Source organism: Pleurodeles waltl, chromosome 6, assembly GCF_031143425.1.
Source record: "Pleurodeles waltl isolate 20211129_DDA chromosome 6, aPleWal1.hap1.20221129, whole genome shotgun sequence".
Lineage (NCBI taxonomy): Eukaryota > Metazoa > Chordata > Amphibia > Caudata > Salamandridae > Pleurodeles > Pleurodeles waltl.
Window position 1 is genome coordinate 830,711,548 of NC_090445.1, and position 17,107 is coordinate 830,728,654.

A 17,107-nucleotide genomic window follows, 5' to 3' on the forward strand; every position below is an offset into this window, starting at 1 on the left:
TGTCACATGCTAATGAATATTAAGTACTGAACATGGAGTCTTATACACAGTACCTAGAAGCACTATTCAAGAGGCTGTGAGGCGTTATATTTATTTAATGACCAATCCACTGCATTTGGCAAGTAGAACATAAGATGCTTTTATTTGTTGTTGAATTGATAGTAATGCATGCCGAGTGGTCTTATCCATATTTGGGTACCAGAACATTTTGGCTTAACATTTTTTGAATATATGTCTCCCTTTGTACAAGGGTTTCTGTGTGTGTGTGTGTGTGTGTGTCTATGTGTGTGTGTGTGTCTTTGTGTGTGTCTGTGTCATGGCGTTTTCATCTGTCGTCCCTGCATGCATATCTATGTAAAATATAAAGCACATGTAACTTGTGTCAAATTGAGTATTTTGAATCTGAATAGATAGCATGAGTTAATCCACTATCAATGGAGTGATTAGTCAAGGAAGCAGGGAATAAGAAACTGTGTTTATTCCTCCATTGCTCTAAACCACAATATACAATTTATTATTATAAAAAGTAAAGTTTTTTAATAGATAAATATAAAAAATAAGAATATAGACAATCATATATACTTATATAAAAAATGAACATATAAGACATAGTAAATATACAAATCTCTGAAATTTCAAATGTTCAAAACAGAAGGGGCCAAATGATGTAAAATCCAAACTTAAGCATAGTAGAACTTCCGCCGACACGTGTTTCGTCCACAAATGGACTTTTTCAAGGCTGATCAATCACAATGGAAAAACAATAACAAGTTACATAATAATGTAGTTATTTTCAATTTTTGAAATTCATTATTAAAGCCCCCATAAGCTATTAAAGATCTCAGAAAGTGTAACCCAAGAACAACACAACACAACAAAAAAGGAAGAACACCCAATATCTCACACCAAATTGTTACTAACATAATATATGTGATATAGTACACACCCTATACAATCTTGTGTCAATTAATGCACCCTGGATGTGTTAAAATCACATTAGTAGGAAGCAAGACATGCACAATATATTCGCCAAGAATCTTATGGGAGTGGACCTCCAATAGTGTAATAATAACCAGGGCCCAAAAAGAAAATAGGTGAGTATACCCTAAGGGCCATGCACAATAAATACTTTATATATTTGAATTTGCCCTAACTCGTGCAAGTAACCTACAATGTATAAAAATATAATTAGGTTCAAAGCTGCAATTCTGATCAATATAGTTCAAAGAGGTAGTAACATAGACCAATTGTACATACCGGTCTTTTCTCGAGTGTCCACTAATTCATTAATGGCAATACCATCTCAGCCAGATGGAACCTTATACTTTCTCCAAACACCCCGTCAAAAATGCAGTATAGAGGCTGGCATATAGTAGGCTTTGCATCAACCTCTTGGGCTACGCCAGCCACAAATCAGGCACTTTTAAAAACAGTTATAAGCCAAACAATATGTAACAAAGTTCCCATTCTAGACTAAAAGTACACCTTAGGCTTATATCTTTCCTTTAAATCAGATACTACATGATATTTTATCATTATTAAAGTAAAATAAATGTGTTGTCGATTTTGGCCAGAAACAACCAGTGCCTTTTATGTCTAGAGCCAAAGGACATATGTGAGCCCAATAATAGCAGCAGCGACTTACAATTAAAACTATACCACACCTTTGGCTGAAAAACGTCTAACAAAAAAGCACTGAAACTAGTTTCTTTACAAACTGCTTTGTTAATTGCAAGCAGGCAAAGAGTGTAATAACTGGTTCAAAGGTTATTAGCTTATGATAACAACACCTGTAAGTGACGACTTTCGGCAATCGAAATCACGAACATCCGTAAAACCATTAGGAAACGGATGATGTATTGCGCACTATTTTAAATAACAAAACGAGCTGTCATACGCGGTTGCTCCATCCAATAAGATTAGCTGTAACTGACAATGCCCACGGGCAGCAGCCATATTCATTAGTTTAGGCAAAATCGAGATCGTTTTGCCCACCATCACCGACAACACGTTGTAAACTCTTCCACAGACAATTCCGGCGGCCATCTTGGCAGTATTGAGTTATACCTTACTATCCATTACCATATATTACTATAGCAGCACTTGCCATTAAAAGAAAACGCATTTTGGCACCCAATCATCAAACAGTGCATGTTATATGTATAAAGTGTTAGTAGACAAATGCATATGATGATCAGAAAAAACATTAAATAATTATTTTATACTTAGTTCATTGCGAAGCATACAATTGGTGCAGTGGTAAACGATGTAACTTTAATTACAGGCAAATCCGACGGCCATCTTCACAAAATCAAATATCATGATGCTATCCATTTTAATGTCTTAGTATGATGATAACCATCCTTCATATCACAGCGAAAGAACCAATCATTGTTGTTTCATTATTACTAGCAATTAAAAAGATTATTATAGATAAACCTCGAATTACATTTAAGCATCAAATGTTTAGATACTGCATAGTGTATATATGGAATATTGGTAGACACATACATGTATTGTTCACGATGGTCGTGTGATTTTTTTATGTTTAATTTGTAGTCAAGCATATAGTTAGTGCGAATGGTGAGCATATTGTCCATATACCCCTCCCATCCACTTCTAAACAGCAAATTTCAGCATGTAAATAAAGCATACATTTATAAGAAATCGTACATTTCATCATCCAGATTCATACCAAATCTTATGGCTCTCAATCTGAATATCCATTTTGCTTAATTTCTCCTGAATTCCAAGGTTCTATTGCCTCCCCTAGGATTGACAGCACTCTGACTGATGCCCATAAATTTAATAACTGGAAATTCATAGGCAGGATGTTTTTGGATCACGTGTCGTACCACCGGAGATGTAACATCATTGTTCCTTAATGAGCGTATATGCTCATGTATTTGCTCCTTAAGGGGCCTAATCGTACTACCCACATATATCTGACCGCATTCACATATCAGTATGTATACAATATACTTGGTATTGCAATTGATAAAGGTTACAATTTCATATGTGTTGCTCCCATTATACCCAAATTCCCGAGTTTTATGTAGTGCTATGTTGCACACATTGCACCATCCACATTTATAAAAACCCTTTGTTTTTTTCTGGAATCCATGTCAGTCTATTATCCTGAATAGGAGGAAGGAAACTTCTACTGATAAAGTTCCTAAGGCTTTTCCCCCTCCTATGAATTATTTTGGGTTTTGTAGGTATTATCTCTGAAAGAGTGCGATCAGTATGTAGGATATTCCAATGCTTATTTAGAATTCTGTATATATCCTCACTGTTTTGACTATAAGGAGTACAAAAACAGATATTAAAAGCAGAGTCTGCTTTACATTTCTTATGTTTACTGAGAATATCTCTTCTGGACGTTTGATTGATCTTTTTTATTGCTGTCCTTATAGTATGCCTCGAATATCCTCTTTGTAAAATCTAAGTTCTAAAGAGTCTAATTCAGATTTACATGTGTCCAATTCACTACAATTTCTTTTCAATCTAACCATTTCGCCAAAGGGGATGGCTGATCTCTGATTCTTGGGATGAGCACTATCAGTATGTAGCAATGCATTACATGCTGTAGGTTTGCGATAAGTTTTGGAATGATCTTTGCCCCTTTCGAAAAAATGTCTAGATCTAAGAAATGTACTTTGGTTTTGCTATAATCATGAGTCATCTGTATATTGAAATTATTGGTGTTAATATAAGGGGAAAATTCAAAAAATAGCTGTTCAGAACCTGTCCAAATCATTAATACATCATCAATGTATCTTCCCCAAAAGAAGATATGTTCAGTGAGATGTGGGGGACCTTTTTGCCAAATATGAATGGCCTCCTAGAGACCCATATAGAGATTTGCATAGGAAGGTGAAAAGCATGAACCCATGGCAACCCCTTGTGCCTGTCGGTACCACTCTCCCCCATGTACGAACACATTGTTCTTCAATATGAAATCAGTCATTCGTAATAGCATCTCTGTATGTTCTAAGTGCAATGCTGATCTACTAGCGAGAAAGTGGCGTACCTCTTCCAAGCCTTTATCTTTGGGTATACAGGTATACAGTGAAGAGTCTCTGGTGTCCAAGTTATGTCCTCCAATTTCATGATAACATCTTTTGTATCCTGTAAGTATGAAGGTATATTTTTGACAATAGGTTGTAAATATCTGTCAATAAATTCTGATAATCTTTCAGTGGGTGACCACGTGGTGACGTACTACTCTTATGTAGTTTGGGCAATACATAAAGGCATGGTGCTATGGGATGTGTGTTAAGAATATATCTAAATTTGAAATCAAACCATGATCTAACCATAGTAACAGTAAGCCTTCCAATTCCCTTACAATTTTATTCATCAGATTTACCTTCAGTTTGGAATATGATACACAATCTGTCAGTTGTCTATAAATTTCATTAATATAGTCAGATTTATTTAGAATGACTATATTCCATCCTTTGTCAGCCTCCTTAACAACTATGTTTTGATTCTCACAAACTTCTTTCAAAGCCAACTTTTGTTTTAAAGTTATATTATGTGATATACGAAGTCTACTTTTTCTGATTTTGGTCTCCAACTTATTAAGTTCCTCCTTAACAAGTCTTCTAAAGGTATCTATCATATTGTTGCTTGGTAAGTTAGGAATAAATAACGATCTAGGTTTCAGACCACTATCTAAGGTAAGATCTTGAGTAATTTTTAGATCATCCAAAATAAGTTGCCTATCATATTCACTCTTATCCATATCTTCCAATGTGAGTAATAGTTGAATGTCCGTAATGTCTTTTATTCTGTACGAACTTGGTATTGATTTTGATGTTTGCATATGTGATACATTATCCCTCTCTGCAAAATATTTTTTAAGTTTCAATTGTCGCAAGAATTTAAACAGATCTATATGTACTTGTCATATCACAATAGCCAGAAACACAAAATCCTAGCTCTTTGCCCAACAAATGTATTTGTTCATCCGTTAGTGTAGCATCAGACAAATTCACAATAGAAATATTATTTTGTTGTGAAGTCTGGGTAGCACTTCCATCCTACAGGCATATAGTTGTTAATTGTTCTGAGTCTTGCTCCTGGCAGCTCTGGTCTGTACCCTTATGACTCATCGTCCCTCTGCTTTTCCTTCTCTTTTTTCACCTACGTGTTCTCTTCCGTGGTTTGGGACAGCTAGTTTGGAAAAATTCCTCTTGTTTCCCAATCTGTATCTTTTTGCCTCCTGTTAAAAACTTGTGGTAGCCATGTATTCTCCATTCAAAACTATACTTGCTTTATCACTAGATATGCTAGTTACTTCTGAATCCTTTGATGTCATGGACTGTTCTGATTGTTTCTCCGATCTCCTGAGTATTGGTATTGTACGGTTTCGTAATAAGACCATCAAAAAATGTATACACACACCCATTCTCATAATCTCTGTCATCTCTCAATATTTTTGTAATTTTCTTATTTTTTATATACGTTTGGTGCTTATCCAAGATCTCCTTTAGAATCTTATCATTTTTTATTTTTACTTCCGGTAGGTCAAGAAAAAAGGATCTCAGTCTCAAGTTCTTGTATTTCTTTCAACAAATTGTGTCTTTTTTCCTCTGCATGCTGTATCAGGATTAGCATCATACCTTTAGATGCTTCAAAAAGTAATTGTTCCCAATCTAATGTGTTTTGGTGAAAGATCGTCAAAGGAAGGGAATATCACCAATCTCAAACCACATGGCACTTTCTTATCTGCTATGTACTTTTTAAGTACTGTTGAATCCCACCAACGGAATAATTCCTGTGTGCGAAGCTTTTCTAAACAGATATACTTGATTTTCATACCCTCTGGTTGCTTTCCTACTGACTGAATTGCATTTCTCCCTTCTAGTTTATTTGAAAACATATCCTGAAAAATCTTATCCCTCTCATCGTCAAATGACTCCATTTTATACCCCCCACTTGAGAAATTGTAACAACGATATAGTCTGCAGTCAGGAAGTGCAAAGCGTAAGTTACTTAGTACAAAACAAAACTGGCAACACTGACCAATACACAAATGCACATTCCTATAATTTCCTTTGTATGTAATACATGGGTCCAAACTGATGTGGCATGGTGAGCAAAAGAACGATGGATTAAACCCAGATCTGTGACTGGGTGTGAGTATTTGCATTGTTCAGCACTCCGTCCATCATCCTTTTGTGTTGCTAAAGTTGCCCTAAATGGGAAGGGTATGCCCAGATGCGGGTCCTGTGCTCACTGTGCCACTGGATTCAGTCTAGCCTGGCTGATGAAGGGTGATACCCTGAAACTGGTCCCAGGATGCTTGTTTCCGGTCCAGGGAGTGCTTGCCGTTCGGGCTGAACTGTTCCCATGAGGAACAGGGTCAAGACTGATTTGCATATGGCTGGGTCCAAACTGGGGTGGCATGGTGAGCAAAAGAACAATGGATTAAACCCAGATCTATGACTGTGGGTGAGTGTTTGCATTGTTCAGCTCTCCGTCCATCATCCTTTTGTGTTGTTAAAGTTGCCCTTAGTGGGAAGGGTATGCCCAGACGTGGGTCCCGTGCTCATTGTGCCACTGGATTCAAGCTAGCCTGGCTGATGAAGGGTGATACCCCGAAACCGGTCCCAGTATGCTTGTTTCCGGTCCAGGAGGACCTGGATTGGAAGTTCGGGCTGGACTGTTCCCATGAGGAACAGGGTCAAGACTGATTTGCATATGGCTGGGTCCGAACTGTAGTGGCATGGTGAGCAAAAGAACGATGGATTAAACTCAGATCTGTGACTGGGGGTGAGTGTTTGCAGTGTTTATGCACTCCGTCCATCATCCTTTTGTGTTGCAATAGCCTGGTAGAACACCAGAATTGGGCATTATTGTGTCATTGACAAAGGGTAAGAAGTGGAGCCCTCACCTCGTTATTTGCTTCCAGTAATCTAAAATGTTTGATGGGATTCTTGGCCCAGGTAAAGCCAATTTGTGTTGGCAGTTCTCAAACCACATCCTGAGGGGCTGCAGCGCTACAGCCCTGGAATTTAGAATAATTTATTTTGAACCCACAGACTTCAGTGAATATGTCGAGCTCATGTTGAAAGTCTCATAGGAACATCACAGAGTTAGTTAGAGCCTATTATTGGCGAAAAACGCTATTTTATGCTCCTTTTCTCCTACTTTGATGCCCCCAGTATATGGATTGTGCAAGATTCTCTGAACTAAGGGTTCCATTGAGAGAGCGAATATTAAGCATGATAAAGGGCATACTAGTTGAGTATTCTTAATTTCTTTTAGTTATGTTGAAGTGGCTCTTGTAACAAGATTGGATAATTTTTTTCATCGTTGAGACTAATTTTGTTTTGTCTAACACTTTAAATATGACCAGTTGACTCAGTTGAAGGCCTTCTCTGCATACAGATAAGCACCTTGGTCTGTTTGTTCCTTGCAGCTACCTTTAACACAGTGTTCTGGCCTTGTGTTATCTCTTACCTTTCAAATTGTGACAAAACCAGTCTGTTGAGCAGGTATTATTTAGGCAATTTATTGTGAAGTCTTGCTACTAAGTTGGAGGCAGACAGTTTGATGTCAGAATTCAGGAGTGTAGTAGGTCGATAAGAAACACAAGACAGCGGGTACTTGTCTGGGTTAAGCAAAAGACGAAGATGTGAGGTGAGCATAGTCTACTTCAGACTACTATTCTGGACATCAGGTTAGCAAGTGATCGGGTCCTGGAGTTTTTCAATGCGGATTGTTTTATATGGCCTCTCTAACTCTAATTTACTCCACTGAAATTTCCTTCTCTAATTCTTCGAATTCAGTTTGGAGTTCAGGGGGATATATCCAATAAGGTAATCTATTTGATGCCGGAAGAGGGAATGATAAAAGGTAGAAAATGCCTCAAGAATGAATGGGATGGTTGTGTTTTTGCATCCATCTTTTATTTAATTCCATGATTTAATGTGGCTCTGTTTATATGCCAGAATTCTGTCTGCTTTGTCCACGTTTTCATAATACGTTTGTTTGGTATACAAAAGCTTTCTTGCGATTTCATCCATGATAAGCTGCTCTAATTCACCTCTGATTCTCCAGAGCTCTCTAAATGTGCACCTATAGCCCTCCTATTTCGAACGTGATTCTGCTTGAAGAAGCTGCGTCTCTTGATCTGTTTTTTTTTTTTTGTGTCTGACTTGATGTGCAAAAGTAGTTTTATGTGATATCAGTTCCCATAAATCACTGACTTTGCTGTCTCCTGTAGTGTAGTCTCGGACTCTGATTTAGATTTCAGGGGACGAAGTACTCCTTCACAACCGTGACGGATATCTCATCCGCCGAAATATAAATTTAATGGTAAATAATGGAATTTATGTTTCATCGGACGGGATATCCATCACTTTTGTGATGGTGTAACCTGTCTGCCAAAATCTAAATCAGGCGCTCAGTTATTTTCCAAAAAGTATTGTTCTATCACTTCCCTGATGCTTTCTCATAGTGTGGGGCCTCACGGGTCTATTTCATTAACCAGCTGAGGGAGCAAATGAAACTTCTGTAAAGGAAGGGAGTTTGTCTTTAGCTAAATAGAAGCATGGTCGGATAATGCCTTCATCCCAAAAATGAAATCCAAAATTCTGAGTGTCAGATCCAGAGAGACCAGAAACAAATGTAGCCCTGAGTAAGATTTTTGTACATTGGAGAAAATGTGAAGTCCCTTTCCCCTTCATGTTGATGTCTCCAAAAGTCTAAGCAATTTAAATATTCAATACCGTGAATACGGGGTGGTGGGGTTCCAGGAGTAGATTGTCTTATTAGGGGCCTATTGTTAGCAGGATGCAAGACAGTATTAAAATCATATGCTCACTTCTCATACACCACTTGTAAATTGAGATATCTCGAGAAAGATGTTTTTATAAAATTTCTCGCTGTCCTGATTCCCAGTATGTGTTCAGATCAGTGTTTTAGTAATTTGACCCACTACTGATTCCTGCTGATCTCGCCTTCTTATCTACAAACCTAATTTCTAAAGTAAGGTCTAAACCCATTTAAAGGGACATTGGTGTTTCTTTTTTGATATTCACATGAAATTGTGATAGGAAACAATGGGATCCTATCTGTGGAATGTCTTTAGTGAGAAAATGGGTCTCTTGTAAAAAGGCTTTATCCACTTCTTTGTGCCGGAGTCATTGAAGTATCACTGTGTATTCAACCAAAGAAGCTATTGACAATGTGGCCATTAATCAACTCCGTGTGAGTTTTTTCATTACTCCCATTTGTAGACAGTATAGCATCAACATTCCCATAAAGCGTATGCACATATTCACGCCTAAATCCCTATCTGTAAGCGCCAAATTGCCTATCCTGCAATTAGATTTCCCCAATTCTGTGTGCAAAGTGGGCTTGTAACTGGGAAAATAACGCATTTGAAAAATTACATATTAAAAACAAGAACAGTATTCAACGAAGTTAACCATTTTATACTAAAACAAATGGTTCAGTTTTCATTGAGCTAGCAATTAACCATATAAGCATCGAAGTCTGTATGTATCTCAAACAAAGTTAGCTGCTAGTTCCATGGTGTTGAAATTAGTCCCCACTTCATGATTTGAATTCATAACTAATTAAGTCTTGGATTGTCGGGCAATTTCAAATAATTCAAATGAGCAGATTATAACAGTTTATCTCAAGGCAGCGTTCATAATCCATCAGTACTTCTTTGAAGAAAGAGGTCAACCTTATCTCTCTTGTTGGCAGTGGAGTCATCAACTTTCTTTGTGTTCTTTGATTTCACCATTCACCTCATATATCCCCTGGGGAAGCTGGTTCGGCCTAAAGTGGCATAGATGAGGTTACCAAGGGCTCAGTGCCTTGTTTGCCACCTGCACCTCTCTTAGTATGTGGTGTTTCCCATTAATAACAAAGTGCAAGTGATAGGTATAGCTCTGTCAGTATGCAATATTTTATTTTTGCAAATGTTTGGTAATTTCTTTGTTGTTTGCATTTTGCCAGCATATACGAGGAGATATTGTAAAAATTTGATTGCATTGCCCCTGAAAGCAGCTGTTTCTGTTTGTGGGCCTCAAGAAGAACCTTCTCTTTCTCTTGAAAGTAATGAATGCATGTCAACACATCTGATGTCAAATTCTTCTTTTGCTGGAATGTTGAATACACTCTGTATGTGCAATCCTCCTGAATAGCTTTAACTTTAGGTAGTTAAAGAAAAAGCTGGGAGAAGCAAGCTTGTACTTAAGCTTCCAGGTCATTATTGGCCGCCTCTTTACCAGAGGCATTTATTGTTTCACGTCCAGCCATTTTTGATATTGTCAAGTTTGTTCAGTATTGTTTGGTGGTGGTGTCCTGAGGTTTTTATTCTAACATCTTGCTCATCCCTTTCATGCGATTGTTCTGTCAGATTATTGTCTAACTGATCCAGTCTGTTCCGTATTCTGAACTAAATGATCCAGTTCTTCATCAAGTCCTGATATAGCAAACTGATGCCTTTCGTGAATTCTATCAAGAGAGTTTGTGTATCTTTTTTCTTTGACGGAGGTCAAAAATGTCATACCAATTTTGGCAAGTGCGTCTGAGGGTTCCACACAACTGTGTGTGCGTGTGATCAGTATTCAGAGTGTGGAGCATGTCTTTACTTTGCACTGCCTTAAGTACTTTCTCAGTGCTTGTAGCCATGGTTGGTGGGTTTGTCTAAAAAAAAGATAACTGCATCATGCTATGATTTAGAGCAACTATGCAACCCAGAAAGGTCGACATGCTTAAAGTGCAATCCAGTTTTTGTTGTAATTGACTGTCTGTGTTGTTGTTTGTAGGTTGTATCCTGAGTGAACCATACTCTATGCGCTTGCATTTGCAGTCTGAAGGCGGGGGACTCTGTTAAGTAGTCAGAGGCACAGACATTGAGCAGGGCATCTATATATTGGGGCAGCCTATTCAGCAACTTCTAGTCTTGCAGGCCCCCAGCCTCTCACTAACCAACCCCCATGGTTGGAAGAGCAGGCTACTTCAGTTCCATCAATTGAGTGTTATTCACTTTTGCGGCAGTAGCTTCTGCTTATTTTGCCTCTCTCTGTCTCAAGGGTAGTCCCAACAGATCTATAGATACGTGTCCCCTATAGCGTCCGCTAGCATATGGGCTTGGCTTAGCCCCTCAGTTGACAGTGCTGATCCTCACCCAGAGATACAATTGTGCTTTGTGGCTGCAGATCCACCTGTCTCCTAACTCATGTTTACTGCACTGATCATTTCAGTTGGGTTCCTATCTTTCCTGTTCTGGTGACTCCATCCACTTGGGTCTTCTCTCCCAAAGCCCCAGCTCACATGATAGCTATCTCTGTAGTGGCCAAAGTTCTCCCTAAACTCCAATACAAAATCAGTGTTAGTTCAGGCATAATTCCTCCTGTCAACCCCTGCTGCTGTCTACCCTGCTCATGGGGCTTTTCTGCTTTTATAGATTCTTTTGTCAGCCCACTTCCAACAGCCTTGTGGGTTGCAGCCAGAGACCAACTGGCAGAACTCAGTGAGTGTGCTTCTTTCTTTGTCCCTGCGTTGGCCTCTCCCCTTAAAGTATGTCTGCAAAACCGTGTCTTTACAAGCCGCAAGACAGCAGTGTACATACAACTAACAGTGTGCAGATGATGAGCACCATTGTAATCATAAAAGTACATTTATCCATTTGGGTCCCATGTTTGGTAGTTACATGCTTTTGGTAGAAGATTTGTGGGATGTTTGGAAGTTCCACCTTGTGTCTGTCTTTATTTTCTGCCGTGGATACCTTGCTTCTCATATAGCTATGTATTTGTGTGTCTTCATTCACCTTTTTCTTTTCTGAACAAGTAATTCCTGGGTCCCAAGGATGTCAAACATTATTTATATTATTAACACCATAGGGCCAGGATAACAGGTCCTAGAACCTATACTTTGTCTGATGGCAAACGTTGTCATAGCAATTGTTGTCTATTAGTGATGATCTGTTTTTTTTTATATGTTAGATAGACAATTTGCTAGTCTATCAAGATATTCTTGCTTACTAAACAACATTTTTTGTTTTTGTTTTTTTTAAGCGTGCCTGTTACTTGTCAATAAACCCACAAAAAGATGAGACATTGGAGACTGAGAAGGCGCAATACTACTTACCAGATGGAAGTACCATTGAGGTTTGTAATTCTAATAGTCCTGCTGGTGGCATATTGTTTTGGTTTGATACGTTTTTTTGCAAATCCTCCTTTCTTTGGAACTGCTGCCACAATGTTGAGGAAAAAATTACTGAAAGCTCTTGACATGCCAGAAGTGCATGGGCCGCTACTAGACATCACCATGTGTACAGTATATTTATGCAGTCTGAATCGTAGTTGTATTATTGTATGTGGTTTATTCTTACAGGCACACTGAACAAATTGAAACATTAGTTGGCACTCCCTATGCTTCAGTGCCTATCACAGCCAGGTCTTCATAAGACCACGATTCAGCTCACTTGCAAGTGCATGGGAAACTCTGTAGCAATTAGGCAGTCCTGGTACCAAATAATGTCCATTTTCCTTGGAACCTCGGGGTCCAGATACTGCAAGAATCCCCTCGTCAGGTTTTGACTATGAAGGACTAGTATGGACGAACAGTCAAGGCTTACTCCAGGTAGGACTTGAATGATGCACAGAAATGGAATTCCAATTCAGTGTTATAAAAAGTAGAATTCTTGAATTCACTTTGAAGGTTTCAGTACATAATACATTACATATCTTTGCAATAATTCCTGATTACCTGTTCAGTAAGGTGTCTTTCCATACACAAAATATCAGAGGTTAGGTGGTTCTTCAAAGTATGCAAGGATTAGTATGTGCATTTGCACCATCTATGGAGTAAGTAACAGGTATTCTAGGGTTGTCAACCAGGTTCATTGTCTCTTCTGCGCACAACATTATGGTTCTATTTTGGCATTAGGTGCAAGACTTAAGGCCAGATGTGCCACATTTCTAATCATTAAATGCTGTTGCAATTTGTGACCATTCTTTTTGCGACCAGAAACTTAATTTGCAAACTTTCCTATGTACAAATAGATCAGTTCACAAAACAAGCTATCTGAGTGCATCACAGTCCGACCAGCTTAATTAATTTTCATTAGGTAGGTTGTAAATTGCGACTCACTCTGGTAAAATTCACAGGGAAGATGTCCTGAAAGGGCCAGCAATGTGATTGATTTTAAATATAGTAAACTGTCTTCAAGACATCGACTGCAATCATGGTCACAAACGATTAATAATATGGTATTGATTCACAATTTGGAAGGAACTCCCACAACACAGCTCTTCTAAATTGTCAAATGGTAACCATTCGGTAACCCATTTTAGGAGTCTGTAAAAGTTTACAGACTCCCAAAATTAATTGTGTACATTAGAGACGCCTATTTTGCTGTTGGAAACCTTCAGATGTTATGAATATGAGAGTGTTTGCTACAAGATTAGTTCATCGGGCCCTTTGAGTGTTCCACATTGAATTCTCCAGTCAGCTGATGGATTCTGGCAGTTGGGCTAGGAGTCTTATTGTGAGACATTAATAGAGAGTGTTATCTGATGGCTGTGACAGGCTTGCTGGGAATGTCTTGCTCACTGGCAACATATGTTGCCGATTGTTGGGACTGAGTTACCAAAGATTGACCCCTGGAATTGTTTTTTTACATTGTTTGGGCTAGAGAGCACATTAACTATCATACAGTTATGCTGGTCACTACTTTAGCTATGCGCTTGACCTATAGCCAGGCACTGTGGTCTGGAATGGTGACCATGTGTGCCCTCTCTAGTGAATGTCACTTCTGACAACTTGACAGAGTAAGAAGGCTGTCAGAGTGTTAATTGATAAAGGCAGGACAGGCTTTCTTTTTTTTACTACTGCCTGCTTAAGGGCATATGGCCTACATGTCACCCTGGTACAAAAGGTTTACCCAGTGTTATGTGAAGAAATCCTACTCTAGATCACATGGATGGGGCTCATACATCTTGAACTGGTGTGCATGGTAGGAGGAACCAGGAATTTGTGAGTTGTGATTGACTGAGCTCTGTGGAATCCACCTTGAATGGTGTGTCAACATCAACCTTTCGCAAGGAAAGCCATTTTATCCTCTCACTCTGGTGATAACAGTGATTTCGGATCCTTCCACTCTAGGATGGGGCGCTCTTCTGAAGCAGCTGGAGATGAGAGAACATTGGTTTCCAGAAGAACAGATGGTTCACATCAATCTGTTGGAACTGTGGATAATACGTCTGGCTCTAAAGGCCTTTCGCCCTTCCCTTTGTGATCCGTCAGTCCAGATCTTGACAGACAATACCACCAGGATGTGGTGCATCAACAAACCGCTTCTCTGTAAAGAGGTGTTACGACTTTGGTGCTGGGCTCAGAACTATCAGATGTGTGTGGTAGCAAATCAGTTGACCGGGATGCTTAGCATCTAAGTAGACAGTCTCAGCAGGTGTCATCTTGCCAACCATAAGCGGGCTCTCCATCCACAAGCAGGTCAGGACATCTTCCAGTTGTGAGGATTCCTCAGATAGGCATCTTTGTCACACTCAAGAATATTCTCTGCCATCAAGTATCCTATGCAAGGAGCATTGGCGGACATGTTGTCCTTCAAATGGAACATGCTGCTTTACTGCGGGTTTCTTCTCATACCCTTGATTTATTGTGTGTTGAGAAAGAATCATTGAGGCACATGGCTCTTTGGATCCCTCGCAAAATGGCTTTAGGTCTGGCCACAGCACAGAAACCACCCTTGGGGTGGTAACTGATAGTATCTGCCGCCATGTCGATTAAGGGGGTGCAGCCATTCTACTAATGCTTGATTTGTCTGCACCATTCAGTACGGTCTGACCGCACAAATGATTCAATGGCTGCAGAACATTGGAGTTAGAGGCATGGCCCTCCATCTATTATCCTCTTTCTTTATGGATAGATTACAAACGGTCAGCTGCATGGGCTTCAAGACGGAGGCTTTTAGCTTTCTGTGTAGCGTCCTTCAAGGATCAACTCCCAGTCCAACTCTTGGTAAAGTGTATGTTGCTCCTCTGGCGGCTCTGGTGTATTCTTTTGGTAGAGGATGCCTGCTTCTCTGGGAATGATTCAGATACAACTGGCCTACAAAGCACTTCTACGAAAGTAGTGCAGATGCAGAAAAGGAAGCATGTGTCGATTCCTTGGCTGGAATTTAGTTCCAAAGTGTCCATAGCACATCCTTCAAACCACACACTATGCCTTCCTCACAAAATGCGTTAAAGGGTGAGAGACATCCTTTGCAAAAAAACTTGAGCAAAAATCCAGCTATTCTGACATCTAATCAGACTTGTTATCTAAGCCTTCAGCGGGTGCAGGTCCACCGTCGATAACAACCAAACTGATGACTGATATCTCAGCCCCATCGACAAGTACAAAGCCACCATCTACAATAAGACCCTTGTTAACGATGACACAGGCAACAACACAGTTGACAACAACAGTGTATCCATTAATGACAGCACTGACATTGACGATGAGGACCTCATTTGTGGTGACCACGGCCCCCTGTCAATGGTAATCACCTCATCAACAACATAAACAACCCTGTCTCATACAAGAATTACATTGCAGTCTTTATGTTTCCCTCAGTAGCTACTGAAGAGTTATGCATACCCTTTGATGCAGATACTGGATTCAGGAACTGAGGCTGATGAGCAAGCATCAGTCACTGCCTGTAGACATGCTCACTTTGTACATTAGGTACCTGAATTTGAAGAGGAGCCTTATGAGGAGGAGTACCGAGAGGAGTATGAATATTAACCTCAGACCTTCAAAGGGGAAGGCCACTCTTTCTGCTTTCACCAGCCTTTGTCCCTGTCGGGACCCGCCAATGATACTGGTGTCTGTGCATTCATGATGACGTTCCAACAGAGGCTGGATACATTCCAGAGTTTTGTTCACAGCAACCGCAATCTCTACTGATAGCACTTCCTCTTTGGCAGCCCCTACTGCCACCTCTTCTTTCGGAGATTTCTATCCCCTTCGCTGCCTTTTCTCCCACTGACACCTGGAACTATGGGGGAACATGATACGTTTGACTTAGACCAGAAAATAGATGGGAAAGACGAGGGCAAACATTTTGAGCAAATACTAATGATAATGTGCATAATGAAACATGGGAGGACTACGTTCCCTATAGAGATGGTCTTAAATTACCAACATGGCCTGATTCACCTGCAGATGATTTTGACTATTTTGACACCTTTCTACAGTTTGACTTCCATGACTTCTGTAGAACATCATTATTTCCAGTATGACTTTCAAAACTACGAAATCATCCTGGTTCTAGATTATGCCTGGTCACAAGGTGTCAAGCTGAGGCATACACCAGCCACAGTTAAGTTGTTATGCCCTGTTCGAGCTGGGAGCCTTAGGATGGTCTCCCCCTTAACTTTTTGCCTAATTCCTCCAATTTGTTTACCTCGTTTTTGCTGGCTTTAGGACTCTGTCCACTTTACCACTGCTAACCAGTGCTAAATTGTGTGTGAGCTCTCTCCATAAGATAAGGTAACATTGGTTTATCTCCAATTGGCTTATTTAATTAACTTATAGGTCCCTAGTAAAGTGGTACTACACGTACCCAGAGCCTGTAAATTAATTGTTACTGGTGGGCCTGCAGCACTGATTGTGCCACCCACTTAGGTGTGTGCAGTTTTATACAGCCAAGTCGATCTGGCAAAATAACCCTTTTGGCAGGCTCAAACCTTCCCGTTTTATACAAATGTCACCCCTAAGGTAGGCCCTGGACAGCTCAAAGGACATAGTGCAATATATTTAAAAGGCAGAACGTGTTGCTTTAAGTTATACATGTCCTGGGAGTGAAAAACTCCCAGAGTCGTTTTTCACTGCCTCAAGGCCTATCCGTCCCATAGGATAATTTTGGGACTGCCTAATTACGTCTTATAAGTGTACTACACAATCTGGGAGAGAGAAGCATTTTGAGTTCACTGGCTCTGGAATCACAATTTAGAATCCCAACTTATAATAAAGTTGTATTTTAAATTGCAATTCTGAAAATGCCACTTTCAGAAAGTTGGCATTTTCTTACTTTAGCCATTTAGTGCCTCCTACCAGTCTCTGA

At 39.6% G+C, this 17,107-nt stretch overlaps 1 protein-coding gene across 1 annotated transcript in view; it reads left to right on the top strand.

The window, feature by feature from the left end:
* ACTR1A (actin related protein 1A) overlaps nt 1–17,107 on the top strand; it is a 217,157-nt gene that overhangs the window by 100,487 nt on the left and 99,563 nt on the right. The window contains exon 7 of the mRNA XM_069239514.1: nt 12,051–12,143. Within this exon, the coding sequence (XP_069095615.1) occupies nt 12,051–12,143 (93 nt within the window). The remainder of the gene's footprint in view (nt 1–12,050; nt 12,144–17,107) is intronic.